This window comes from Chaetodon auriga, chromosome 14, assembly GCF_051107435.1.
Source record: "Chaetodon auriga isolate fChaAug3 chromosome 14, fChaAug3.hap1, whole genome shotgun sequence".
Lineage (NCBI taxonomy): Eukaryota > Metazoa > Chordata > Actinopteri > Chaetodontiformes > Chaetodontidae > Chaetodon > Chaetodon auriga.
Genome location: NC_135087.1, coordinates 1,562,501 through 1,589,791, shown reverse-complemented (window position 1 = coordinate 1,589,791; position 27,291 = coordinate 1,562,501). Strand labels below are relative to the sequence as shown.

The window sequence follows — 27,291 nt, the reverse complement described above, 5'->3', positions numbered from 1 at the left end:
TCCAGACAGGTGTTTTTCTCACACCCGACAGTGATCGTACACACACCACACAGATGTACACACAATGTGTTTTTGTACTGATGAAGAGTAAAATCAGCGTTTCATTGTCGTACTGCAGCACAGTCGCTCTTATTGGCCCTGAACAGCCAATCAGATTAGTTTGTTGCCCTTTCAGTGTCATTATTAGAAGTTTCCTCTGTCCTCCTTCCCTGTCTTATTTATTCCTCCTTTCCTTTCCTTTCCTTTCCTTTCCTTTCCTTTCCTTTCCTTTCCTTTCCTTTCCTCCCTCATTCTTCTTTTCTTTCCTGATGTCTTCATCTCGGTCATGTTTTGATTGACCTCTACGTATTTCTCTCTCTCTCTCTCTTTCTCCAGTTCACTCCAATGAGGCTCGTCCACCACGTTAGGAATCCTGCTGGTCTCTCTCCCGCTCTCACACCATGAGCATCGTCGCTCTCTCGCCTGTGGCCCCTGAACCACCGTCCCCGATGGTCACCTCCGTCACCCCCGTCACCCCGACCCTTGACCCTGACACCTCCACCTCCTCTGCTGTGGTCACCACAGACCCTCTCAGCCTGGACCCGGAGCATCAGTGCCAGGACGGGGCTTCCTCACCCGGCCCCGGCCCCAGCCGAGACAGCCTCACTGGGGGAGGACCTCACCTGGCTCGTGACCCCTCCCGGAGGTAACAGATCATCCACGATGATGATGACTCGTCTTTTGACTTCTGTGTTTTTCAGTTGGTCAAATAACGTCAGGCAGTGGTCCAGGACTCCCAAAGGGACTTCTGAATTTCTAATATCAGCTTTTAGATGATGAAATACTGGATGACTTCACGTCTGTCAGTCTTTACAAACAGGTCAGATAAAACAGTCTGAGGAGGGAACGTGAATGTTTGGTTGAACTTCATGCAAACTGTGATAGAAGGGTCGTCAGTAAACATTTGTTCACTCTAAAGCGGGGGGGGGGGGGGGGGGGGGGGGGCAATTACACACATGAGAAACCTGAGCTGTGTTGGAGGCCGAACCAACAGACTTAGACTGTGTCTTTATTGATCCCGATCGGGAAATGACTCTGTTGCAGTAACAATTTAAACATACAGACAAACTATTTACAACAATTGTTTAAAAATGTAACAAAATATAGAAACAAGAATAACAGCAGTTTGTTAAAAATATAACTAAGTATAACTAAATATATAGTTATATAATATGTATTATACTGTATAATGCATATTATATAGTATTATGATATAATAAAAATACAATATAACTAAGTACATAAACAAGTATTTACAGTAGTTCCAAAAAAAATGTACATTTGTAGATGATAAATAATGTAAACAATAGACAGTGTGTGCAATATTGCAGATGAATATGAAACACTGGGATATTGGGGTGTGTGAGGTTGGTGGGTTATCGGTTAAGTTGCTGCTGTACAGTGTGATGGTGGCAGTTTAGCTTTGACGCAGCATGCAGCACGTGTTGTTTCAGGTCAAAGAAACCTCCGCCCCTCCACACCGGAGCTGACTGGAAGGTCGTCCTCCACCTGCCGGAGATCGAGACGTGGCTGAGAGCGACCAGCGACAGAGTCACACAGCTGTCGCACTCCGTGGGACAGGACAGTGACAACAGACACGTGGACGTCCACCTGGTGCAGCTCAAGGTAAACGTCTTTCTCACAGCCGCAGCCGTGAACGGGTTAGTGTTGAGTCAAGTCGCTGTCAGTTAACCAGCCTGTCAGTGCTGCAGGGGACGGTCTGTGCTGGGCTGGACTGGTCTCTCTTTTATTGTTGTGTGAGCAGCAGCTGCTTCTCCTCATCAGGTTAAACACTGAAACTTCTCAGCGTGTGATGTTGAGCGTCCTCTGTGTTGCTGTCCAGCTCGTGGACACCCCTGTGCAGTGTCCGTTAGCGTAGGCGTTGACATTATTGAATAACCTTCAAAGCTGGACGTCCCTCTGATCAGCATCAGACGCAGTCACAGAGCTGAGATTAAAGCGTCCGCGATGGCAGGTGCATAAAAACTCAGGAGGAAGAGATGCCAGTGCATGTTGGCCCACAGTCAAAGCTTTTCAACCTTTTCTGGATCCAAAGAGGACTTCAGTCTTGTTGAAGTTGACTTGAAAAGGTCTGAACTCGACTTCTGAATGAAAGGACATTCGTCTCCGCCAGTTTGACCTCTGTGTCCAACGCCAGTCCAACAATTCCACCAGACAAACATGTATTGATGCCTCTCAGCAGCTTTGTGTTGCGTTCATGAACATCAGTCGATTCAACCGTCTGACCCCAGGCAGCAAATTACCCATAATACCCTTCCTCTCTCCACGGCCTCGGCGTTATGTAACGGCTTCCACAGGTCACGCAATCGACTGTTGATTTATTTATGTAACTCAAGTGAGCGTGCAGCCTCCCAGACCCAGAGCGTCAGCGTTTGGTTCTTCATCATCAGACTCCACTCCTCCTCTTCATCTCCTCTGCATTTTACATAAGAGAAGGAAGAAGTGATTCGTCTCAGTCTGGTCGGTGGACAGAGCAGTTTGATTCACTCCCTCTGTGAAGAATCGAAATCCCTTGAAAGCCGAGTGTCTCTCTTCAGCCCTTAAAGGAGAAACTCAAAGACGAAGCATCGTTTTTATGTCTGAGTGTCACACGGACTGTTGATCCTTTTCATGTCTTCACTCACTCATTCGCTCACTCATTTCCTCTTCTGTCAGATGAGATCTTCACTCTGTCTCAGCACGGTTTAAGTTCTCTGAGGAACCGTTGTTCATCCATCCATCTCTCATCCATCCATCCATCCCTCATCCACTCACTGGTTCATTCACACAGATGGAGGATCTCTTATTGATGAGTGTTTATTTTTTACCTTCGGTGACTCAGATGTTTCCTCTTCGTCAGGCTGCTCGCTTTGTTTCTGTGGTGTGTCTGTATTTCAGGAGATCTCCTCCTCTCTGCTCTCCTCTCTGCTGTTTTTAGCTCTCCTCTCTGCACCACTTTGCTCTGTGTGTGTGTGTGTGTGTGTGTGTGTGTGTGTGTGTGTGTGTGTGTGTGTGTGTGTGTGTGTGTGAATAAAACATGGCAGCAGCAGTCGTGTACGCAGTAACAGCTCCAGACACTCAGACCAGGAGGCGCAGCTCGCTGATGGAAAGTGAGGAGAATGTTTTCTACTTCCTGTCGGAGATGTGCGTCTGCAGCTGAGTCACTGGCCGCCATGAACGCAGCAGAGCTTCAAACACACGTGGCCTCGTTTGGTCCTTCTCCTCCGCTCAGACAGCTGAAACCTTTACCTGCGTCTCACCTGGAGGGACCAGCGTTCCGTCTGTGTCACAGTCCTTTCTTACAGACTCTGCTCCGTCGGGGTTTGCTGACTGATTGAACACAAACTTCAGGCTGCGACAGTTCATTTCCAGCTTCAGTCTGCTGGTAAACAAGCTGTGGGTGCTCGAGGATCAGAAAGAGAGAGCAGAGGAAGAGGAAACACACTCGTTTGTCTGACATTTTGAAGCGCTCTCCTTTTCCGCCTCGGCGTGTCGAGTCACAGCAGCAGCATTAGAAAGCAGGTCACGTGAGTCTGCTGGTCTTTCCCTCGTGTGTGGAGATCAAGCGCCGGCGTCGCCTTTTTAAAGCTCTTATTGGTTTAATGTGGCTGATCTTGGGTTTCCAGCACAAACGGTGATGCAGTCAAAGCTCCTTCACTTCCTGAGTTTAGTTCGTGGTACCTGCAGCTACGAGGCTGAAAAAGGTTTTTATTTGCCCAAACATACCAAACTCTGAAAACTTCCTGTTCTCTAATGTATCACTTTCTGTAGACCTGAATTCTGGCATGACTTTAGCTTAGCTTAGCTTAGCTTAGCTTAGCTTGTGTGCTAAACGTAACTGGACCCACTCTATCCTCATTTCGGTTTATTGGTGCTGCGTGACTTGATCGATGTCCACCCTCAAAGACACAGACACATATGAACGTGACCAAGCTCCTCACTCGTCTTATCTTAACCTTAACCTTATCTTAACTCTTAAGGTCTTCATCTCAAACAGCCCAGACTTTCACTTTGATCTTTGGTCCTCACAAAGATAGAAGTAAGACACACTCAAACAGTGTCTCTCTGACAGCAACAGTGTGTTTTGAGGGGTGTGTGTGTGTGTGTGTGTGTGTGTGTGTGTGTGTGTGTGTGTGTGTGTGTGTGTGTTAGACAGTTACAACTGCAGCTTTGTAGTGTGGGTGAATGATGTCATTCTGACTCGGTGGAAGAAGTATTCAGATACTCTACTTCAGTAGAAGTATCAGTACCACTGTAAAAATACTCCTCTCTGAGTAGAAGTCTTGTTTTCCTCACCTCACCTCAGCGTAGACAGACAGCTGACAGCTGGAAGTTTTTCTGCCCTTCACCAAACAGCTGCAGTTCTACTTAAAGTAAAAGTACTGGTGTGTCAGTAAAGTGTTCCTGTCAGAGTGTTTCTGTCTGTGGATTCATGTGTTTTTACTGCTGTAGATGTTTCAGCTGGAGCTCATTGAACTGCTTTATATCCTGTTGGTACGATGATTTTCAGCTGATCCAAGAGGCTTTTTAAAGAGTTTATTGAGCTGAAGAAGAGATGAAGAGGAGTAGGAGTATAAAGTTGCATAAAATGCTACCTTGAGTTAAAAGTATAGTATTGAGTAAATGTACTGTTACATTCCGTTACTGCTGCAGTAAAGTGAGTTCAAGTAACTTTTAAAGTCTTTTTAATGTCCTGATTGAACCGTCTGGTGCTGCAAGGCCTAGAAAGTGGAAGAACACATCTCCACTGTCGACAGAGGAGATGAAATGTACAAACTGTAAAAGCTGAACTACGTCTCGTCTGTCAGCTCTGAGGTCAGACTGGATCTGCAGACGTTTAAACAACAAATGTCGTCATGACAGTCAAATCTTCTGTCTGCCATCTTTTGAGATTTGGCAGCTTGTCAGGGCAGCGTCAACACAAAGAGGACAAGGAGACGAACAAAGAGAGGACGGACAAAGCTCGATGACAGTTTGCGGAGTGGAGTCCGGTCAGAGCTGGAAGGCAGAAACAAACCGAACCAGATGCGACGCCTTCTGCTTGAGTTCACGCCGCGTGTCCGCTGACACCTCCGTCCCATCCTGTCAGCGTCACATCTGAGCTGCAGCCTGCAGGAAACGCTCGCACGCTTCAGTCACAATGAGCCGTCTGTGAATCGGTGGATCAGGACAATGCAGGGTGAAATGAGTCACCCAAACAAAGCGCCTTTGATCTGAACTGAACGTTGATTTTCATCATCGTTCATCTGTTGCTTTTTAAAAGTATTTCATGTTTTATTTTATCGTTTTTAGTTTTGCTGCGTAAATAATGTGTCCCAAAGCAGTCAAGAACAGATCAGGTGGATCCTGTCTGAGCATCTTTATGACGGCTGGAGGACGCAGTGCTCATTCTCTGGTGAACAGCTCCATCTAGTGGTCAGTCCTCTGCATTACAACAAAGTGGAGCCATCAGAAATGCTTAACATTCACAGGCCTCCTGCTACTCAAGATGATTTTAAAACATGCATATTAGAATTATGTTCTCTCGCTAAAGGATTCGCTTCAGTTCACGTCAGATCTCCACTTCACAGCACAGACTGGTGCGCACACGTCTTCAGCTGACTCGTAACATGTTGTATTTAATTTATTTAATGCAGAAATATAAAAATAAAACATGTGATTTTAGTTTGAAGGTGCCACAGCGTGCTGAAGGTGCTGAGTATGTTTGGTGGGCACAGGTTTTTATTTTGGCGTCTGCACAGCGACGATGAAGCCAAACCTCAGCGTGTTTACTAGTGAGCTGTAGAGGCGCTCTTAGCCAGGCTAGCAGTTTCCCCCTGCTTCCAGTCTTTATGCTAAGCTAAGCTAACTATGTCCTGACTCCAGAAGTAGTTACTTTATTTTGTGTCATGAAATGAAGCGTCGTGTTGTTTAAAGGCCTCAGACCAGTCTGATGTTTGTGTGTCTGTGCAGGAGCTGCGTGTCAGCCTGCGAGCAGAGGAACGTGGCTAACGGCTGCAGACGCGTGCAGTCCGTTTGGACGCCCGTAAATGATTCTGTTTGCTTTAAAGCTCTTTAGTGTCATCAGCAGCTGACGTCTGTGTTTGAATAATGAGCTCCTTCGGGCCCGTCAGACCTGGATTCACCCCGCCGCGGCCCGTAGCTGCACACTGAGCATCTGATTGGACATTTGACGCGGCGCATCCAGGTTAAAGCGGGCCCGAGCCTTATTTGACTTAATTGCGGGCGTGGCGGTCGGCGGGCGTCGGGCTCGCCAGCAGAGCGAGAGATGGAAGCGGACAGATCGCCAGACTGCCGTTTGAAATTGGATTCACGCCTCCGGTGATCTCTCTCCTTCTTCATCGTGTCCTCGCCGCTCTTTTCTCGCTTTGTTTCTTTCTTTTATCCTCTCCTTCGTTTCTTCTCTCTCTTCCTCTCTCTGCCGTCGTTATAATGCGTTTGCCTGCAGGGCGTTTTTCTATAACCTGACCTTGCCGTGGAGCGACTGTTGGACATGATTATAGTGATGCAACCACTGTTTCTGTGTGTGTGTGTGTGTGTGTGTGTGTGTGTGTGTGTGTGTGTGTGCGTGTGCGTGCTGGTATGCCAGCCTCTCAGCCATTCTTAGCATCCGGCTGCAGGCGGTGTGTAACAGCTGCATGGAGAATGTCCTGTGCTGCTCTGAGAGGAGAGGCTGCTCATGTGTGTGTACGCACACGCACACGCACACGCACACGCACACGCACACAAACAGAAACATATGTGCACACACGCTTGCTCACGTGTGGATCAGCAGACACACATGCAGCAGGACTGTCAGTGATTCTGTCAGCACGCCAACCTCAGAATGTTATCCAAAAACACACATGGAGGTTTTCATAAAGGACTCTGATTATAAATATATATAAAAATGTAGGAAGTAAACACAGAGGTCATTGTTACACATGCAGCTCACTTCAATTATAGTTGTTTATCATCTTCTGTGGATCATTTTAGTGAAGTTTGTTTGTTTTTCTTCTGGTTTATCATTCTGGTGTCATATTACCAGCTTTTCTAGCTCTGGGAAATTTCTTCAGTTATTAAAAATTCACCGTACAGAGAGTCTTAATTGACAGTCTGTCCATGTCGACGTGCTTCTCTTCTTCTTCGTCTTCTTCTTCTGAATGAACGTCTTTGTGATTCGTGTGGTCACCTTCTGTCCCTCCAGATCTGACCCCGTCCGTCACAGCGTAACGCTGTAGAAAGTACTTCATGTTCGAGTCGTTCGTCTTTGCGACGCGATCGGGTTTTCCGCTGTAAACCTGATCTGTGTGTCCCTGATTCAAACCCGCAGAGCTTTATTTAAAAACAGCAGCCTGCCGTCCCCCAGCTGTCCGGATATTTCTGCCTGCTGATGTCACTGTCGCCGCTACGCCAGGAATTCTGGGAACGGCTCTGAAGAGATATTCAGGGAGGGGGTTAGTGGTGAAGGGTGGACGGAGGAGGAGAGGAAAGAAGGATGGTTCACGAAGTTCATCTGACCTTCTCACCCTCAGCATCTGCAACACCTCAGAGTTTTTAGCATCAGACTCAAAACAAATCTTTTATTTCTGATACTTCAGATACAGTATGAGCGTCTTCCCTGTCCCCCGTCATGGCCGACAGTCAGAGCAGCAGCACTGAGCCTGCACATTTGAATTCAGACAAACCGGAAACTGGTCGAACTGGTCCAGAGACGAGACCACGACAGCATGGGTCGAAGTCCTGAAACAAGCAGTGGAGTCGTTTAACCTTCCTGGACCTGAACCTGGGCCTGGACCTGGACCTGGACCTGAATCTGGACCTGGACCTGAGAGCTCACAGATCTGACGTGTCATGTTCATCATCTGATATGTTTTGCAGCTGATGGAGCACATCCTCATCCTCTGATGAGGCATTTCTACGTATCAGCACAGATTTCATGGTGTTAATGCAGTCTGGGCTGTTTTGAAGGCCTGCAGCAGCTGACTGACCGTGAGCTGCTCTCAGCGACCTTGGAAGCTGCTTTAGAGATAAATGCTATGTGAACATTCACAAAACAAGGACTGACGCGCCCCTTTTGAACTGTAGTTCACGATGTGGCCTACAGATCAGTGTCCACATGGAAGAGGACAGGCTCGTTTGGAACAGTCCTCCAAATCAGGACACTCAGAACATCTGTCAAAACAATCATCTGATTTATTCTTCAGCTCCAGTCAGCAGCCAGTTTTAAGTCCAGCATTTTGTGAATTGATCCTCAGTGTTTCGTTCCAAATTGTAAACGGAGTGAATAAAACTGCTGGACTTAAAGGGACAGAGTCTCCGTTCTGACACTTTATTGGACATTTATTATTATTTTAATGATGAAACTCGTTTTCTCTCCAGGAAACAGCGTTAGCTTCACATCTCGTCCCTCCCTCCTCACCGCCGCCACAGCTGTTACTGCAGATGAAGAGTGTGTGTGTGTGTGTGTGTGTGTGTGTGTGTGTGTGTGTGTGAGAGAGAGAGAGAAGTAAAGCACATACGACACACTGACAGCGGTGACATGTGGCCTGTTGTGGTTGTCAGAGTCCATCCAGGGTTTCATGTTCATGCGGTTCCTCAGTGGAAACACAAATCTGTGTGTGTTCAGAGGCTTGTTGTTGTTGTTGTTGTTGTTGTCTGCTTGAAGCCGTCTTCAAACATGGATCATGGGACATTGCTGGGTTGTCTTTCTGTCCGTCAGACAGAGGTGTTGTTCTCTGAGTGTCTGAGAGGAGCTTCACACCACAAAAAAACACCTGGACAGGTGTGAACAGCTGCTTCTTCAGATTGACGCTGTCCAGAATGAAGGTTTAGTGTTGATGGAAAGAGAAATTTCTTTCCAGATGCATCTGACTGTGTTCAGTGTGTGTGTGTGTGTGTGTGTGTGTGTGTGTGTGTGTGTGTGTTTTAAGTGGTAAGAATGACACCCAGTGACAGTGTGTTGGTTGGTTGGTCTTAAAATAACCTCCCAACTGTTGTCACCCCTTCCCTCCCCTCCCCAACACCAACACCCCCCAGCAAGAAGCAGGTCACACCACACACACACACACACACACACACACACACACACACACAGCTGGCGCGTCAGTCGGCCCCTCATGGGAGCGGCCGTGTGTTTGGAGCTTTGGTCAGAAGAAGCGCTCGCTGCTTTCACTGCAGACAAACTTTAACTTTGAGGCTTTTTTAAAAGCACGTTCAGCGTTTGAGGAACATTTTTGGACGCACAGTTTTGTAAATCTTGAATGTTAAAGAAAGTTGATCTGAGAAGAGACGACAGGTCGGTGTGAAAAGGTAAGAAAGGCTTGTTTTCTGTGACCTCTGACCTGCTCACTGCTGCTCAGCTTCACTCTCACCTGAATGAAGACAGTGAGAAGGAAAAGGAGGCGGATTATCTGCTGTGTGAACTCATCTTGGTCAGGATGATGAATGAAAACAGACATTTCAGGTTCAGCTCGTTTGCCTGAAATCACAGGAAGTGTTTCTGAGCTGCGGTTAGTTTGAGGAGGGACATGGAGGAAGTTTTTACAAGGATTCAAGGATACAAAAATGCTTCAGACGAAATGATTGGATGAAGTCAGAAAACATTTCGATGTGTTGCTTCTGTAGTTCGATGTTCTTTACACTCAGAGCTGTAAACTTTAAAGCAGGTAAACGTTGACGCTCGCTGTGGAAGCTGTAAAGATCGTTTTCTGTAGGAGTGAGTTTGATCCGTCCAGTTTTCCAGCATGGAAAGTTTGGGATTTTTTGTAAAACAACAAAGTAATTTTAATTTTACTGAGTTAAAGCAGGAGTGTCAGGTGATATCCAGAGGATTATAACTGACGTGTAAACAACCACAGAGGAAGAGGCAGGAGCACCATCAGCTCCTCCACCCGCATCGTTTCCCTCCAGTTTTACCAGGACATCAATCAGTTCAACAGGCAGAAGCATCAAATCACAGCTGTTAGTGTTTTTTGTCCTTAAACTTTAGAACAAACTAAATGTTTCTCCACTTTCTGTGAGTCCGTCGCTGCTGTCACTCTTCTTCTGTGGTGTTGATATCAGTGGGAATATATGATGAAACTCTCTCTGATGTGAGTGACCTTGGTGCACGTTCACGTCCTGATGTGATCAGATGATGACCTGACGGTGTTGACAGTGAAAGGCAGGACGCAGAGAGTGACATCTGCAGAACATCTGCAGCTTCATGAGAGGGACGGCCTGCTGCTGTGTCCAGGTGGTTTAACCGTCGGGCAGCAGAGACACGGCTCACAAACCCCGCTCGCAACGTACCGGCCGCGAACGCAGCCTGAGACGAAAAGGCCGAGTTTGGAGTCTTTGAAAACGACTGTAACGAGTCTTTGTATCGCAGCAGCGGGTCTCGCTCGTCTTTGAAGCTGCTTAATTTGAATACTCCAGGGGGAGAAGGAGCACGGAGTATTTGATCTCCAAGGTAAAACACGCTGCGCTGATGGGCTGCAGTGGAGGAGTTGAAGGTTATTAGATCGAATGGGTGCGGATGAGGCCGAGCTGTCGCAGCCGGTTTGAACGCGGCCGCTCTGAAGCCCTTGATGTCGGCCGTGATGAGGGTGAGCCGGGATTGGAGCTGAAGCCCGAGTCGACTTGCTTCAGATTGATTTTAGGCAATTAGAAACCCTGCTGGATGTATGGACTCTGTGATTGACAGGTCATGTCTTGACTCTACGTGACTGGGGTGCAAGAGTGCATGTGTGTGTGTGTGTGTGTGTGTGTGTGTGTGTGTGTGTGTGTGTTTGTGTGCGTGTGTGTGTGTGATTGAGAGATTGAGTGTGTATTATAGATTGAGTGTGTGTTATAGGAACGTGTGCTTCTAAATAGGAGTTTCTTGTAAATGAACGTGGTGTAACTGTGTACGTTCATAAACACACACACACACACACACACCCACACACATACCCACACACACACACACGGGGGTTTATATAGACACATGCTTTGGGCAAACGAGTCCTTCAGAGTTAATCAGCTGTCAGTCAGAGTAAATGTGAAAACGTCTCTGAAGTTCTCGTCCTGTTCTCAGTTTTTGCCGTTATGAGTTTCAGGTGCTTCTGAGCTCATTAGTTTCCTGTTTGTCTCGTCGGCCTCGTTGACCACCTGCAGGATATCACGTGCATATTAAAAACACGCAGCCTTTCCCGCTCGGCCGCGGACTGTCGGCAGCAGAAGCACAGCTCAGGCAGGAAGTCCGCTCCCTGGCTCACCTGCAGACAGTTTGCTAGCTAGCGTTAGCGACCCAGCACGCGGGGACAGGCGCTCGCTCATTGGCTGCTGTGACGCTTCGTTCAGTGTGTAGTAGCAGTGGGGATCCTCTGTCACTCCATATTTAACTCCATATTGTGACACATGTGGAGGGTTCCAGATACTCAGTTCAGTCATTTACGGATCAAATGACCAAACGTGAAAATCTGATTTCTGCTCAGGATCGTTCACAGCGTCTCTGAAAGTTGACAAACTTCCAACAAACATCTGCTGCAGGAAATCAGGTCACCGGGACAGAAATGTCCTTCAGAAAAATACCCTGATGCACACACACACACACACACACACACACACACACACACACACACACACACCAGGGTCTCATTAGCTCTCAGCAGTCTGACTGGACTGAAGATCTTCTAACAAATGACTTCAGATGGAGGCGAAGGACTTGGTGTTAATTCAATCAGATGGGCCCTCTGTTGAGTGCTCTGTGTGTGTGTGTGTGTGTGTGTGTGTGTGTGTGTGTGTGTGTGTCTATTAGCATATTAAAGCTGTTTGTGAATTATTGAAGCATCTGAAAGACACGGGTGACATTTTCAGCACTGTTTTAGGACGGCATGACAGCGCTTTGATGACGAAACCGAGCGTGTGTGTGTGTGTGTGTGTGTGTGTGTGTGAGAACTATGAGTTCAAGTACATGCTGTGTGGGTTGAGGGACTGAGTGTTTTGAGGATTTGTGTGTAAGAACACATACAGTATGTGTATGTTCAACTTCACTCAAGCTTTCTGTGTGTGTGTGTGTGTGTGTGTGTGTGTGAGTTAATTAAAGGTTTTGTGTGTGTTTTCTGTACAGTGTGTTAACTGTGGACTCCCCTGCTTGATCTCCCAGCGGGGCGTTTTTGATGAGGCAGTCAGTTGGGCGTTTTAGGAAGCTCACACTTAACTCCAGACTGATGGACTCTCAGTAACGTCTTCAGAGACGCAGCGAGACAAGTCCAGAAACATGGTCACCACGTCCACCAAGGAGCACGGTGAAGAATCAAGACGACGTGGCCTGACTTCTTGTTTTCTAGCTCATTACGATCCCATTTGTGTCACTGGTTTTACTGGTTTTGGGGCCTTTAAAATGTGCAGACAGGATCAGTTTGAGTTTCTGTGTTGCATGTTTTTACATTTGCTTTCATACAGAAGCTGTTTGGACTTTTTCAGAAAGCTGAGTCGTAAATTTGAACTTACATTTTATACATTTGAATTCATTTGAATCTTGCTGAATCATGCAGCAAATAATGAGCTACAAGATGCTAAAATAAAAAAAGCTGTGCAGACTTTTGGGGAATTCTCAGCACTGAGAGAGTCATTTGATCCAGTTTGAATATAAAAATATTGATTAGTGGAGCGTTTTTAAGCCATTTTTTGACTTTAATAGGTTAAAAAGACGTGACAGGAAATGAAAGAGATGTAACGATGGTCCTTGGCTCAGGCCTGCAGTTCGCCTCCTTAGTGGAGTTTCTCATAACGTTAAGTCTCATCTCTTACAGTGTGAAGTTATTTGGGTGTTGGACGTCCGCTCAGTTTGTGCTGCTGCAGTATCTGCTGACATGACCAGAGCTGATTCTCCACCTGAAGCAGCCCAAGTCTGCTCCAGAGTCGGCCCACGTGGTCATCCGTAGCCAGAACGCAGGCGATGGTCAGGCACCCTCACCTGAACCGGCGTGATACCTGTGTACTGAGCGCCGCGTTCGTGCAGGTGACATGAGAAGCTCTGCGCTCGTGTGCGTCTGAGCATTAATCTGCTGACTCCATGCAGCCGGCGTGCTCCAGCAGGGCTGCAGCTCCACTTACAGTAGTGACAAATGTATTTTGGAACCGTGCTCAGCAGGTCACGCTGTTAGCCAAGCTAGCATGAGCCAAGCTGGCAGCGTTAGTGACCTACATTCTCACATGCCGGGCGGTGTTTCAATCCAGGCCGCGGCAGAGCGGGAGGTGTTGTGTTGTTCAGGCAGGTCGCCATGGAGCCGCGCGGTGACTCGGCGGCCGCAGGTGGATGGAAATGATCTGTCGAGGGTTCGATGCCAGATTTTTAAAGGTCAGCTAATTTTAGTCTGGATGTGATCAATGTGAGGAAAAACATAGAAAAGACTGAAAGACATTAGTGAAAGTTTTTTTAATCAAAGCTTTGAGGTTTGGCAGTGATGTGGTCCAGGTTGAGGGTTCAATACCGAACATGGTGCAGCTGAGTCATGAACGATAACAATGCAATGAAAGCTGATTTCCCACCGTTATGAGAAAAAATATTAACATTGAAAGTTGAATTATGAATTAATTATGAGCAAATTTCAGCAAATATTAGATTTGGAAAATAAGTATGGAGCTGGAGTCAGGATGTGGTTAGCCTAGCTTAGCATAAAGACTGGAGGCAGGGGGAAACAGCTAGCATGGTTTTGTCCGAAGTTAAAGAAATACGCTGACTGATGAGCCGCACCTCAAATTAAACGCCTTCGCTGTCAGTCAGTTCAAAGTTATTCCGACTTGTGGCACAGCTGATAGTGTGTCCACTGTCCCGCTGGAGTCTGTCTGTCTGTCTCTCTGTCCGTCTGTCTGTGGTTTTACTGCGTCTCGGTTTAGTCCGTTCACGTCAGTCAGCTGTCAGTATGCTGTGGACTCGGTGTTGATCTCTGACTGATGTGTCCTCCATGTTTTTCTCAAACTGATCCACATGAAACTGAGTCATGTTTAAAAGTGGAAGCGTGACGTCACAGATCTCCATCACTTCTGCTTTTCCTGCTGCAGCTCTGAGGATGTCTTTGTTCTCTTACTGTTGTCCACACAGCTCTAACTGTGGTCTGTGTGTTTCTGTGATTTGTCACTTCTTTTAATCACTTTTGTATTTTTGCTGATGTTTCTGTGTCTGTCTCTCCTTGTGTGTGACTTCAGGACATCTGCGAGGACATCTCAGACCATGTGGAGCAGATTCACGCCCTGCTGGAGACAGAGTTCTCCCTGAAACTGCTGTCCTACTCAGTCAACATCATCGTTGACATCAGGTGAGTCTTCAAAGGACGAGATGAGACGACTTTAAGGTTTGAATTCTGTTTATCAGACTGTCGTACTTTCATTAGATTCCTGGTTTTGTCTTCTCTGGGTTTATTTCCACTGTTTTCTGGTCTGATGTGGATCAGTGGATCTCCCTGACTCCTATAGAAAATGGTCTAAATGAAACACAAAACCATAAATATTTATTCTTTACGTGGTGTTTGGCCTGATGTGCTTCAGGACGGTGCAGCTGCTGTGGCACCAGCTCAGAGTCTCAGTTCTGGTCCTGAAGGAGCGTCTGCTGCAGGGCCTGCAGGACTCCAACGGAAACTTCACCCGCCAGACCGACATCCTCCAGGCCTTCAGCGAGGACCAGCACCAGGTATCACACACACACACACACACACACACACACAGCTGTAAACATGCAGTCACTGTATTTTAACGTGATGAATTCTTCTCTCCAGACTCGTCTGGACGCTCTGACGGAGGTGGACGACTGCGGTCAGCTGACCATTCGCTGCAGTCAGGACTACTTCTCTTTAGACTGTGGCATCACCGCCTTCGAGTTGAGTGACTACAGCCCCGGAGACGAGCCAGAGGCCCGGGGGACTGAGCCGGGAGGCGAGGACCCGTCCCAGGACCTGGATCAGACCCAAAGCTCAAACCCGGACCCGGGGACAGAGGACAGCAAAGCATCCTGCCCCTCAAACCACGATCTCCATAACAGTTTACCTGAACTCACCACGCCCGGCGACTCAACGAACCACAACCATTCTCCGTCAGTTTTACCCACAATGCAATGTGGCATGCCCAACCACAGTGAGAGTGCAAAGCGCCCCCTGCAGGGCGTCAGTCACAGCACTGACGTGTCCCCCACACAGCCGTCGCTCCCCAAGAGAGCCGCTCTGTTCTCGGACAGAGGAGCCAGGGTGGAGGACTCGAGGGGAGGTCAGGGGAAGACGGGCCTGGTCTCTGGGCTCCAGTTCCAGGGCGAGCTCAGTCAGAGCACCCCTTCTCTCATGGATCCTCCAGACCGCTCCAAGTTCTGGTTGGAGCTGGACTCGGTTTATCCAGAAAACGTGTCTCAGTCCTACGAGAGTCTTCAGGTTTGTCCCTCTTTTTTCTACTCGTTTTCTACTTTATACTTCTACTTTTTTCCCGTTTTGAAAGCCTTGATATTTTTTATATATTTGTACAAATGATGTGCTGATGCTGGATGAATTGATTAAAAACTGAGTCACTTCCTGTTTAAAACCAGGCCTCAGAAGCTCCTCAGCAGTCACGTGTCTCGCCTGGATCCATGAACTTCTTTTGGTTTTCTTAGTTTTCTTAGTTCTCATTGAATGGGATTTATGCGTCAGCCTGAACTGGTTTTGGGAAGTCTGTGTGGTTCTTCCTCCACCTGGCCAGTTTTTTTTTTTTTTTTTTTTTTACCTGTTGAGGTTTCATGTGTGTCTTGTTGTACGGCCATTTATTTTCACCTCTATGGGATTTGTTCAGTAAACCAGAACAACCTCTGAAACATCACCTTTAACCCGAATTCTGCTCAAATAAACAGGTGATGAACGGGCGCAACCTCCAGAGAAACCATGTGAGCTCCAGACAGGGAGGACGCTCACAGGGGAGCGCACACAGACCGCTGACCGACCCGAAGAGCTCGTCTGGGACCAGACCCACCGCCGACGCCCCCCCGCCTCTCCAAGACCCGAAGCCTCAGGATGAAATATCAAAACAAATGGAGAGGACGCAGAAGGAGACACATACACACAGTGAGGGGGACTCTGACTCCTCATTGCCCTCCCCCATGAGGGAGCAGTTCCTCTCCTCAGACCTGGAGGCGTCCGGAGAGGAGTCAGACCCCCGACCGCCTCCCGGCAAGACGGCAGTCTGGATCGTGAAGCGCCAGGGTCAGAAGGTGAGGGAAGTTTGGAGAGTTGAGGTTGTGTTAAGAGTTGTGTGTTTGTGTGAGTGAATGTGAGACAGATGCAGGTTGTAGATGGACAGAGACACACAAAGACAGTAGAAACATTTCTAAAACTGTTTAATTTAACGATTTGTCGACTTAAATCTCGATCAGACAGGAGTTCAAATCAAGAAACGAGATGAGCAGTTGAACTCTGGTCACAAGCAGGTGTGAATCAGTCCTGTCCAACACCACCGCTCGCTTTGACGGTTTTATTTCCTCCCCTCCAGCAGGGGGCCCAGGTTTCATCGAAGGCCAGCCCGGACAGGGAGCACTGGTATGGGTCGGAGGAGTTCCTGGCCCTCCCCGCTCAGCTCCGTAAGACGGAGATGCTCGCGATGAAGCTGGAGAGTCTGGCTCAGTCCATCCCTCTGGTCAGATGATCTCTGGTTTCTACATCATGAACCCATAAAAAGATGACTTCATGAATCCTGTGTTTAGACTAAAGCGCTCCCGCTGATGAATCTTAAACTTTGTCCTTCAGAGGCCCGCCAGCTGCGACTCTACCCAGGATGCTTTGCAGGATGTGGATGACTGGGACCTGACGGAGCTCAACCCGGACTGGGACCTGGCAGAGAGCGGAGACGACGTTCCTTCTCCGCTGCCACCGCTGGTATTTCACAGCATGTTTTATCTCCTCATGTCGTGAGTCCATAAACGCTGCAGAGCATCTGTTGATCCGGAGTATTGGTTCTCCCCCCACCTCCCCTCAGCTCCCTCACAGGCGGCACCTCATCAGCCGCTTCAGCTCCTCCTCCAGCGACATCGCTCCGTCGCTGGACGAAAGCATCGAGTCCGGTCCCTTAAGTGACCTGCAGTCTGAGGAGGATGAGGGACGGAGGTCTGCGGACCGCCGCCTGCAGCTGACAGCGCCCCTGGTGGACGGGCGTGGAGGTGCGTCCCTGGTGCAGAAGCTGCTGGAGGACATTCAGAATCAGGACAAAGACCCCGACGTGTGGAAGAAGATAGAGGTATGGACAGTCTGTCTGTCTCTGTCCTTGCTTTGGTGCGTCTTTCTCTCTGTTGTGAATTCTGATTATTATGATCAATGATTTAAATAATGTTTAATTGGCTTTCGGTACAAAAACACTTAGTTAGCATCAGCGAGCGTTCGCTGTCACGGCCAGAATAAACCCGTGTGGACTGGTGGAATGAACCCCGACATCTCCTGTGTCAAAGTCCACAAACCCAACCTGCCTCCTCAACCTCCACCACCGACAGTAAGACCACCAATATGGCTGCCAGGAGGCGCAGTGCATCACCTGAAGGCTCTGTACCTGGAGGCCTGTTTTAGCTGCTTTGGCTGCTGCTGGCATCAGCATGTTTCTGCGGCGGAGCCACGAGACGAATCCCCGTACTTTTATTCTGACAGAGGACAACAAGTCGAACCCAAATCACCTCAACGCCGGCGCGCTCCTGCCGTCCGTGCAGCCGTGTTGATGGATTGGAGGGCTGTATCGGATCGTCCCGTGGCCCCGTTAATTCATCACCCCCCTTCTAAAGGTCACGTTTGATTGGCAGGCGGATTATTGATGAGGCTGCCCGGTGAACTAATCAGTCATATCTGTCATATTGAATATGGCGAAATGTCAATAGCTCTGGGGATTCGTTCTCCTCGTGGCTGCTCGTTTAATTAGCGCTATAAAAAAGCTCCGCCGCCTCCTCGAATATGTTTTATTGTTTTATTTTATTCACATTTATTTCACTCTCTCCCCTTTACTGCCTTAATATTCTAATTCTGAATACCTTTTCCTCTCCCAGCAACATTTTACGTTGCTGCTGTAGCATCCCACTTTCCCCTCAGGGATCAATAAAGTTCAGCATCTCTGTCTTATCTGGTGTTAGCCGGGTCGGGAGCCCACAGACAGAATCCAGCGCTGTAATACGATTATCAGTCAGGATCAATCTGTGAATTAAAGGCCCGGCAGCGTGAGGGACGTCCTTGGGTCTGGGGATCGGTGACCCGTAAGGTCACCAGTTTGATCCCCTCGTCAAAGTCTGTCCTCCATATGCCCAAATTCAAATCAAATGGCCCCCATTAATATTCAGAATTAATGATGATTTGACTGATGAAATGTCAAAGCTGTCCCCTGCTCGCTCTCTCCGTCTGTCCCTCTCTGTCTCTGTCCTTTCGTCTTGTGGAAACACTTTGATCCCCGTTTAAAGCGGCCTGACAAACAGTCGTCCACGGGGGGAATATTTGGCATCTTTCTGATCTCCACGAGAATTTTAAATAAAGCTCTGTGGTTTGGAGTAAAGCTTGTTTACGTGGCGACAAATTAAATCCTGTCGGTGACATCACAGCATATCAACTCCTCACATTCATCATTTAGTGTCGTTAACATCACTAACATGCTCACAGGGGCCAACATGTCTCTGAGTCCATGTGTTCATCTCCTTCATCCAATCATGTGTTCACAAAGTGGTGAACTCGCTCCATCCTCTATGAACGACTGAGCCTGTCCAGGACGCCTCTTTCATACCCAATCACGATCCTCTCACCTGGCACCAATCGGCCTGTTTCAGATTCAGAATAAGCAGCTGATGAGGAAGCACATTAAATATATTGACTTTGGGCTGTTTTCAGGTGAGTTTATGTCAGAAACGATGAGCAGCTGATCACATTCTGGTTTATTGAAGGTTCACGCAGCGTCCTCACTTCTTTGGAATCACGTTTGTTCCATTTTCCGTCAGATATTTCAGTAAAATCTGCACATACACAGAATGATCTTCATCTTGCATTTGGACTTTCACATCAGGTGATTAGAAAACAAACAGCCTCTCATAGTCGACAGTCTTTTCCGTCATGTCTGGCAGTGAAACAGTGTGACGCCGCAGCAGCACCAGAAACAGCTCTGAGTACCGACCACAAGCTAAAATTTGGTTTTCCTTGTAAAAACAGCGTCTCTGATTAGTCGTATGCAGGTAGAAATTTTGCACCTGCCCTCTTGGCATGCCCTGAATGTCTCAGACACAATAAGTATCCATAATCCCCGGCACGTTCGGGGCCCGGCGCCGCTTCCCCTGAATCATTCAGAGCCCCTCTGGCGCTGAGTGTTTCAGTTCAGTGAAAAAGCCTGTTCAGGTGAGCCCCAGCACAATGCACAATGTAAAGTACTGGGTTTGTTGATGTAAATGGATGCAGATACACACATACGGAGCATCTGAGCTGACAAAACTCTGCTTTAATTTCTATCCTTTAAAACATTTAACCCCAAAGAATTACACAAACAAACTCACATTAGCATTAACGGGAAGCAAATGTTTCCCAAAAAACCCCGAAATATGTAATAAAACACATTGAGACTACCAGGAATTATGCTCTGCTGTCACACATGTCAGCTCGTGTTAACTCGCACACACACACACACACACACACACACACACACACACACACACACACACACTCACACTCACACTCACACTCCTCGTTCCTCTCTGCTCCTGGGTAATTAGCTGATTAGCTGCTTAATTAGCAGCATGTAATCATGGCGATGGATGAGCTGCCTAATTGAGGAAGTGAAGAGAGGAGAAGGAGAGTCTCAGTGTGGAGGATGACATTCTGTCTCTCCGCCGAGTCTCTGCTGAATACAACAGAGCAGAATAAGACGGGATGGAGAAAATCATCCGTCCAGGGAAGAGACGCTGCGGAGAGATCGCTGCTGGAGCAGAAGTGAATCAAATCCAGGAGCAGGACAGAATCTAATCTGTCCAGGAGTCTCCTCGGGGGAGAAGGATTCGCCCCCGTTTGGTGTCGGAGGCGAATTTAATAGAATCTCATATCTGAACTTTATGGGAGAGGAAATCAGTTATGCTCGCTGTCAGAAGGACAGATCAGGACGTGGGCAGACGTTTATTTTCATCTCCAACGACCAGCTTCGTTTTCAGTGAGAAGGACCAGCAGCGAAGCCTGAACTCCGCTCGATTCAGCTGTTAAACTGACACATGGTCACGTGATCTTGTCATGATGGAGCTGTGTGATCTTAAGGAAACGTGACGCTGAATCATCTGAAGTTAGTACATTATTCCTGCAGTCACCTCGTTATGCTAACATTGAAGAATGTCGACCCTCGTCTTCAGCACAACTTCGTGTACTTTCATGTAATTACATTTGAAATCATCACATTGAGGCGTGCTATGCTGCTACGCTAACCTCAGCTCGTGATAAATCTTGAAGCTAACGCTAGCTAACCTGTAACCCGCTGCCTCCCCCTGCTGTTTGTTGCATTAGAGGTGAAAACGTGGCCTCGCTCAGACCAGCTGATCTCTCTCTGTGGACGTTCTTCAGATGTTCTCCATGGTTTGTGACACAAACTTCACTTTTTGTCTCCAAAATACCCATAAATCCCCTTCAGGTGAGGCTAGATGAGTTCTGAAATGGACGCACTCGTTGGATCAACATGAAAAACATCACGTGAGCTGCTTCTCGCCACCGCTGCGTCTGCATTGACCGGACGTGTCCTCGATGTTAAACAGGAGGGAGCTGATTGGTTAGAGCTGAATAACCTTGTCTTAACCTTTCCCCCGTTAGACCTCTGCTTCTTTCCTTAGTTCTTCATGCTGCCTTTGCTGTCAGACATAAATATTTAATCCAAGACTTCTTCTCCTCCTTTTGACTGTCAAGACGCCGTTGTCTCGACCTTGACCTCCTCGTCATTTGTAATGTCGGAACCAACCCTGCGTAATTTGGATCCGCGTCACGTAAACCGGCGGCTTGTTTCATGAAAGTTTATGAGGCCGATGCAGGAAATGTACGTCTGCGGAGCCCAAAGTTCCTAATTGCGCCGTGTGTGATGTGTCTCCTGAAGTGCTCTGAAATTTCCTGGAAACAAAGCCAAAGTAAAGCAGACAGAGAAACAGTCCATCAGTTAGATAAGTGTCCTACGCGTCATGTGATCACATTGTATGTGCTGTCTGGGTCGGCGGCCTCAGTGTGAGGTGTCTGTGTGTTTGGCGGCTCTGCGGCACGCCGGCCTATCTGCGAGCAGTGGGAGACAGACAGACAACAGACTCGGATCAACACTCGTCTGATTGGCCCGGCGGGGGGGCAGGGACGCCCACCGACAGCAGAGGGGATAGGAAAATAAGAGAGATGGAGCAGGAGGAGGAGGAGGAGGTGGAGGGGGGTGTTCTTCTCCTCTTTTGTGTTTCTATAGATAAACAGGTTAAGGGGAAGGTAAAGCCGACAGACAGAGATGCACAAAGTGTTTGTTTGCAGATTAAAGCTCTGATTCTGCTAAAAATCGGATCCAAAATCAAAGACGGGTTCAAAATGTCGCTGGTCAGGCCTTCAGGAGGCAGATCAGCGTTGTTTTGCACTGAAATTGTTGTTAATGGATCTATGAGGTGATATTTTTCATGCAAACACACTGCAATCAGAGTTTTCAGAGGCAAAGGTTGAGAGAGGAGGTGTCAACCTTTGATGATCTGTTAAAATAAAAACCCTGCGACCAGTTAATCCCGTCGTCTCTCTGTCCCACGTCGTGGTAACACTGGGTGACGCGAACGAGGAACATGGCATGACAACAATTAGCTTTTCTAATTAATAATAATTTCTATTAAACTGATGTGACTCAGGTCAGAGCTGTCGCTGGTAAAACACAAAGAAAGTGATGTAAAATGTAAAATTCTGATTCTTGTAAAGGCCGTTTGGCGACACAGATGCTCCAAAGACCAGAACAAACCAAACTCCATTCAGAAATCTGTCACTTTATTCAGCAGGTGTCTCATCGGCCGATGCAGAACAACACTTCAGATCCTCTATGAATCACAAAGTCAGAGTTCGAGTCTTTGAATCGGTGATTTCAGTCGTGTTGAGGGAACATTCTCTACGTATCTGCAGCGAGTGTCTGACACGAGACACTGACAGTGAAATAAAACAACATCAGAAGCTCATGTGTAATTGTGATGCTTTGGAGATGAATCTGTGCCCACGGCAGCAGACAGCTGGCAGTGGAGGGGTCTCCCAGGGACGATCTCAGGGACACAGGCAGGTGCAGTCAGGTGTGACGCACGGCCTTGTCTCTCTTTCCTTCCTTCTGTCCTCCCGTCTCTCATCTTTTTATCTCTTTCTTCGTACCTCGCTACCTTCTTTTGGTGCCGTTCCGTATTTCCATCAGAAGCAGATTTTCAGAATAAGAAATAAATGAAGCAGAAGATGTGAATGTGGCTGTTGGAGGAAGCTTCGGTCCCGTCCGGTCCAGATTTTAGCCGACACTGAGCTGCACAGGTTCCATGTTTTCTAATAAAACCGCTTTAATGAATTTCTAATCAAACTTCCTTCCCTGGAGTTCTTTAATTTCGGTGGAGCGGTGTTCAGTGTTTGGTGTGACTCGTTCACGTAGTCGCACTAATAACTGAGCCCGCTGTGGAAATGACCCGTCTCAGCTCAATCCCCCAAAATGTTTGTGGAACCCTGCACAGAAAATTCATCTCTTTCCTGCTGCCTCAGTCGCCCACAAACTGTTAGCACTTCCCATCATAACCAACACGTTGTGCTAGCCTGCAGCAGTCCATTAGCTCACAGCTAACAGCTAGCATGATAACAGCGCTAGCGTGTCCGTTCATGCGTGTAAGATGAAGGAATATGTGAAGTTTTTCATGTAATAATAATTACAGACCGCAGCAGACGTCCTTGACTCGTCATTCTCACCACTCTGCTGCTCTCACTGCTTCACTGATTCGTTCATTTCACTTCCTGTTTCCTGTCGCTGCGTTTGGATCGCCGTTCAGCTGCAGGCAGAGAGGCCAAAGAAAGACGCTCTGCCACCGTCCTGATTGACATAAACTAGAGTCAGATGAAGCGAGGTGGTCCCCCCTCCCTCAGCTCCGGATAATTATTTGACACCCGGCTTGTATTTGAGGATTTCCGGTAAAAGTTTTCAGGTTGTAAAAAGGTGAGCAGCCGTTGGCTCGCTCTCTTTCTGCAGTCCAGCAGCAGATCTGGGCTTACATTGTGTCTTGAGCTCTGGCTGCATTGGAAATCAGACCTAATGCCTGTAACATATTAATCATCGGAGCCAAACATCGTCTGTCGGGAGTTTCAGTCTAAATCTATCAGCGTCGTCCTTCAGAAAGCGCCGTCAGCTGAACGGTAATTATCCAGCGGTGAAGAGCCGAACCACAGGAGGAAGAGATGAAGCAGATATCAGAGCGGTTATCCAGGCGGCAGAGGATCAGATCAGGCGTTTCAGCTCCCAGCAGGCCTTTCTGCCCCTCAGGAGCCTCACTGGTTTAGAGACATCAAAGCAGCCGTAAGCAGCCCAGTGCATGCTGGTCGATATCCAAACCAACGGCGCTCCCTCTGCTGCTGTTCACGCCTACATCCTCTTCCTCCTCTCTCCTCGTTTCTCCTCTCCTTCTCAACCTCGCTCCTCATCTCATGTTCTCATACTTCATCATTTTTTCTCGCTCCTTCGTCTGTATCCCATCCTTCTTTTCCTTTTCCTTTTCATTCCTTCTTTCCTTTCTTTTTTCCTTTCCTTTCCTATAACTTTCCTCTCTTCCTTCTTCTTTAATCTGCTTTTCTTTCCTTGCATTTCTTTTTCCTTTCGTCTTTCCTTTCCTCTAAAGTTCTTTGCTTCCTCTGCTCTCCTTTTCTTTTTGTTTTGTTTCCTTTGTTTTCCTTCCTTCTCTTCTATTCTTGTTTCCTTCCCGTTCATTTTCCCTCAACTCCTTCCTCTCCTCCGTTTGTCTTTCTTTTCCTCCAGTTCCATCTCCTCTTCCTCCTGCGCTCCCTCTCTTCTCCTCCTCTCATCAATACTTTTGATTTCCATCTCTCCTCCATAACGAGCGGCGGGGAGATGGACGGAATCATATCGATGTTTTTTTTACTTTTTTTTTTAAGGTTCACGGTTGTAATTAACATACGGCCGCTCAATCGGTCAAGGTTTGCATGACACACGCACACGCACACACACACACACACACACACACACACACACTATTGAAGCATATATCGTATATGCACAAACACACACATTTGATCATTTGGGCGAGCAGATACACCCCATATGAAGACACACACACACACACACACACACACACACACACACACACACACACGCACACACACACACACACACACGTGGCGATTGGATGCAGTGATTTGTAGGCGAGCTGTAAGCATGGATGCACACATGTGGCAAGTAATTTCCATCAGATTTAGCTCCTCGCCGCAGCCTCCTTCTCTCTGCGTTTAGTTTCTGGGTAGCTCTCAGTGAAAGATATGAAAACAACAGCCGTGTATGAAATATTAGAATTGTCTTGTTGATGATCTGCAGTCACAGTTACACTTGTTTTTCAGACGGGATGTTTGAGCTCCGACTGGAAAGAATGAATTTACGTCTTCAGTTTTATGTAAATGACTTTGCTCTCGCTCTCCGGCTCTGCCTGTTGCTCGCTCGCTCTGCAGCCGGAGACGTGAGATTCAGGCCGCGGCTCCGCGCTGACCTTTGTGCGCTTGTGTTCACGCCGCTTTTCTCTCTGGAAACATCTCTGCTTCGCTTCCCTTCAGCCACGACCACCATCTTTCCCAGAAGTGGATTCAGACCGGCGATCAAATAACGATCAGATAAATCAGGTTTATAGTTTGTGCTGAATGATCAGATTCCGCAAACAAATAAAAAACCTTTTCTGTCAATGTTTTACAGATACGTCCAGTAAAATGTCTCCTGGGCGCCGTCACTTTTCTTTCAGATGTGTCGTATTTTATCGAAGAGACGAGTCTTAATATTTGCAAAATATGCTTCTTCAAACCACAGTTACTGTCCCACACAGACAGATTTTAACCCAAAGATCCACCTTCAGTCTCTGTCTCACCTCCGTGTTGTGTCAAACCTCGAGGACGGGACGTGATGCTACGTGCAGCTAGCTCCAACGCTAACAGCTGCTGGACCACAGCCTCTTGTTTTTGGTGCTTAGTGTTAGAAAAGACAGTGAATGTGACGGACACTGTTAGTTTGTTCTTTAAAGGCTTGAACAGACACACACACACACACACACACACACACACCTTTAATCCTCCTGTTTTGTCTCTAAAATAACGGAAACGCTTTAAAGCTTTTTCTTCTCTTCGTCTGATCTCTGCTGTATCTCGTCCTCCTCCCTCATGCTTTAAACTCTTCTTTCTTTATTTCTTTCTTCTTTCTTTCTTTCTTTCTTTCTTTCTTTCTTTCTTCTTCTTCTTCACCTCCGTCTCTCATTCATGACTGACGCTTTAAACGCCTCCTTTAAGCCGCCTCCTCTGCTCCTCTTGAGGAGTGAAGGGGATTTAACGGGAGGAATCGATACTGGATCAGATGCTGTTTCATGTGGATCCTCCTGATCTTCTGCTGATTCTTCCAGCATTTGTCACTGAACTGAAATCAGTACATTCGCTCACGTGTTGCTCTGAATCGGTGAAAGACGATTTCAGATTTTGTCTCTCGAGTCAGATTTGGAGGTTTCAGGTGGAGGTGCTTCAGGTTTGAGCTCCGTCTCCTCAGAGATCCCCTCCTCAGCCAGTAGATGGCAGTAGCTATCCACCAAGCGCCGAGCGCTCTTCTTCTCTCCTTCTGATTCCTCCTCTCTTCTTCTTCTCCGTCCGTCCGTCCGTCTGTGCTCTTCTGAAGGGCAGCCTGCCAGAGATGAAGACATGCATGTTCAACTCTCTGCTTTCGTTTATACTACTCTCTCTATCACTCCATCACTCTATCACTCTCTCTATCTCTCTCTCTATCACTCTATCACTCTCTCTATCACTCTCTCTCTCTCTATCACTCTATCACTCTCTCTATCACTCCATCACTCTATCACTCTCTCTATCACTCTCTCTCTCTCTCTATCACTCTATCACTCTCTCTATCACTCTCTCTCTCTCTATCACTCTGTCACTCTCTCTATCACTCTATCACTCTCTCTATCACTCTATCACTCTCTCTCTCTCTCTCTCTCTCTCTCTATCTGACTGACTTCATCTCTTCATCTCTCTGTTGTATCTTCTTGGTTTTTGTTTTGTGTTTTGTCTCTCCTCCACGTTCTTTTCCATTTCTTTCTCTTTCCTCTTGATCTTTTGTTTCTTTTTGCATCTTTTGTTTCTTTTTGCATCTTTTGTTTCTTTTAGTATCTTTTGTTTCTTTTTGTATCTTTTCTGTATGTTTTTCTCTTTCATTCGCTGCGTTAATTTCTTTTACATTTTTTCCTCTTTTCCTCCATTTTTCCCTGCCGTGCCTTCATTTCTGGATTTGTGTCCCCCCCGTCCACGTGTCCTCTGTCTCTCCTGCGTTGTCTCTGGCTGTGTTTTCACCTCCTCTCCTCCTCTCTCCTCCTCTCTCTGTTTTCGTCCTCGTGTGTTTACCTGTTACGTCCTGCGGGTCTCGTTTTTGTTCTCTTTCTGTCCTTGAATTAATTCATCTGGAATCAGCTCTGAAACACCGTCCAGCCGCCCCCCCTCCCCCTCTCCCCCTCTCCCCTTCTCCTCCTCTTTCCACTGTTTCATCCCTCTCTCCTCCTCTCATCCTCTCCTCCTTCCAATCTGTTGTTTTTTCTCTCTTTTCATACCCCTCCACTCTCAAACTCTCCAAACATTTTTGATTTCGACTTCGTCTTTATTTCCCTCTGTTGTTGTTTTTCCTCTTTCTTCTTCTTATATCTGTCTTTTTTGTCCCCTCTCTCTCCATCTCTCCATCTCTGCTGTGTGTTGTGTGTGTTGTTTTGATGTGAGTCCAGCAGGCTGTGGACAGCAGTGTTTATTCATGCTCTTATTACTGTTTTTTTCAATCACCTGACTGAATTCTCTCTCTCTCCTCAGTGTTTCGTGCAGCAGTTGGACGGGTTCATCTCGTGGCTGCAGGAGGCGCTGGACAGCACAGAAAACTGGACTCAGCCCAGACAGGAGCTGGACAGCCTGAGGGTCTACCTGGACACACACCTGGTGAGAAAGCGCACGCGCAAACACACACACTTTTGTGCTTTTGTGCTTGTGAGGACCCTCGTTGACAGAATACATTCCCTCACCTCTCAAACCTTCTAACCTCAACCTGAAAACCCTCGAG

At 47.4% G+C, this 27,291-nt stretch overlaps 1 protein-coding gene across 5 annotated transcripts in view; it reads left to right on the top strand.

Annotated features, from left to right (window-relative positions):
• The window catches only part of akap6 (A kinase (PRKA) anchor protein 6), a 170,799-nt gene that overhangs the window by 21,315 nt on the left and 122,193 nt on the right, over positions 1-27,291 (top strand). For 4 of the 5 annotated variants that reach the window (XM_076748702.1, XM_076748698.1, XM_076748700.1 and 1 more), the window contains exons 2-11: positions 376-685; positions 1,494-1,665; positions 14,194-14,303; positions 14,533-14,674; positions 14,760-15,401; positions 15,854-16,210; positions 16,489-16,632; positions 16,743-16,871; positions 16,972-17,229; positions 27,048-27,170. In XM_076748702.1, coding sequence (XP_076604817.1) covers positions 441-685; positions 1,494-1,665; positions 14,194-14,303; positions 14,533-14,674; positions 14,760-15,401; positions 15,854-16,210; positions 16,489-16,632; positions 16,743-16,871; positions 16,972-17,229; positions 27,048-27,170 — 2,322 coding nt within the window. In that variant the 5' untranslated portion in view covers positions 376-440. The remainder of the gene's footprint in view (positions 1-375; positions 686-1,493; positions 1,666-14,193; positions 14,304-14,532; positions 14,675-14,759; positions 15,402-15,853; positions 16,211-16,488; positions 16,633-16,742; positions 16,872-16,971; positions 17,230-27,047; positions 27,171-27,291) is intronic. The other variant, XM_076748701.1, reaches the window with a different exon arrangement.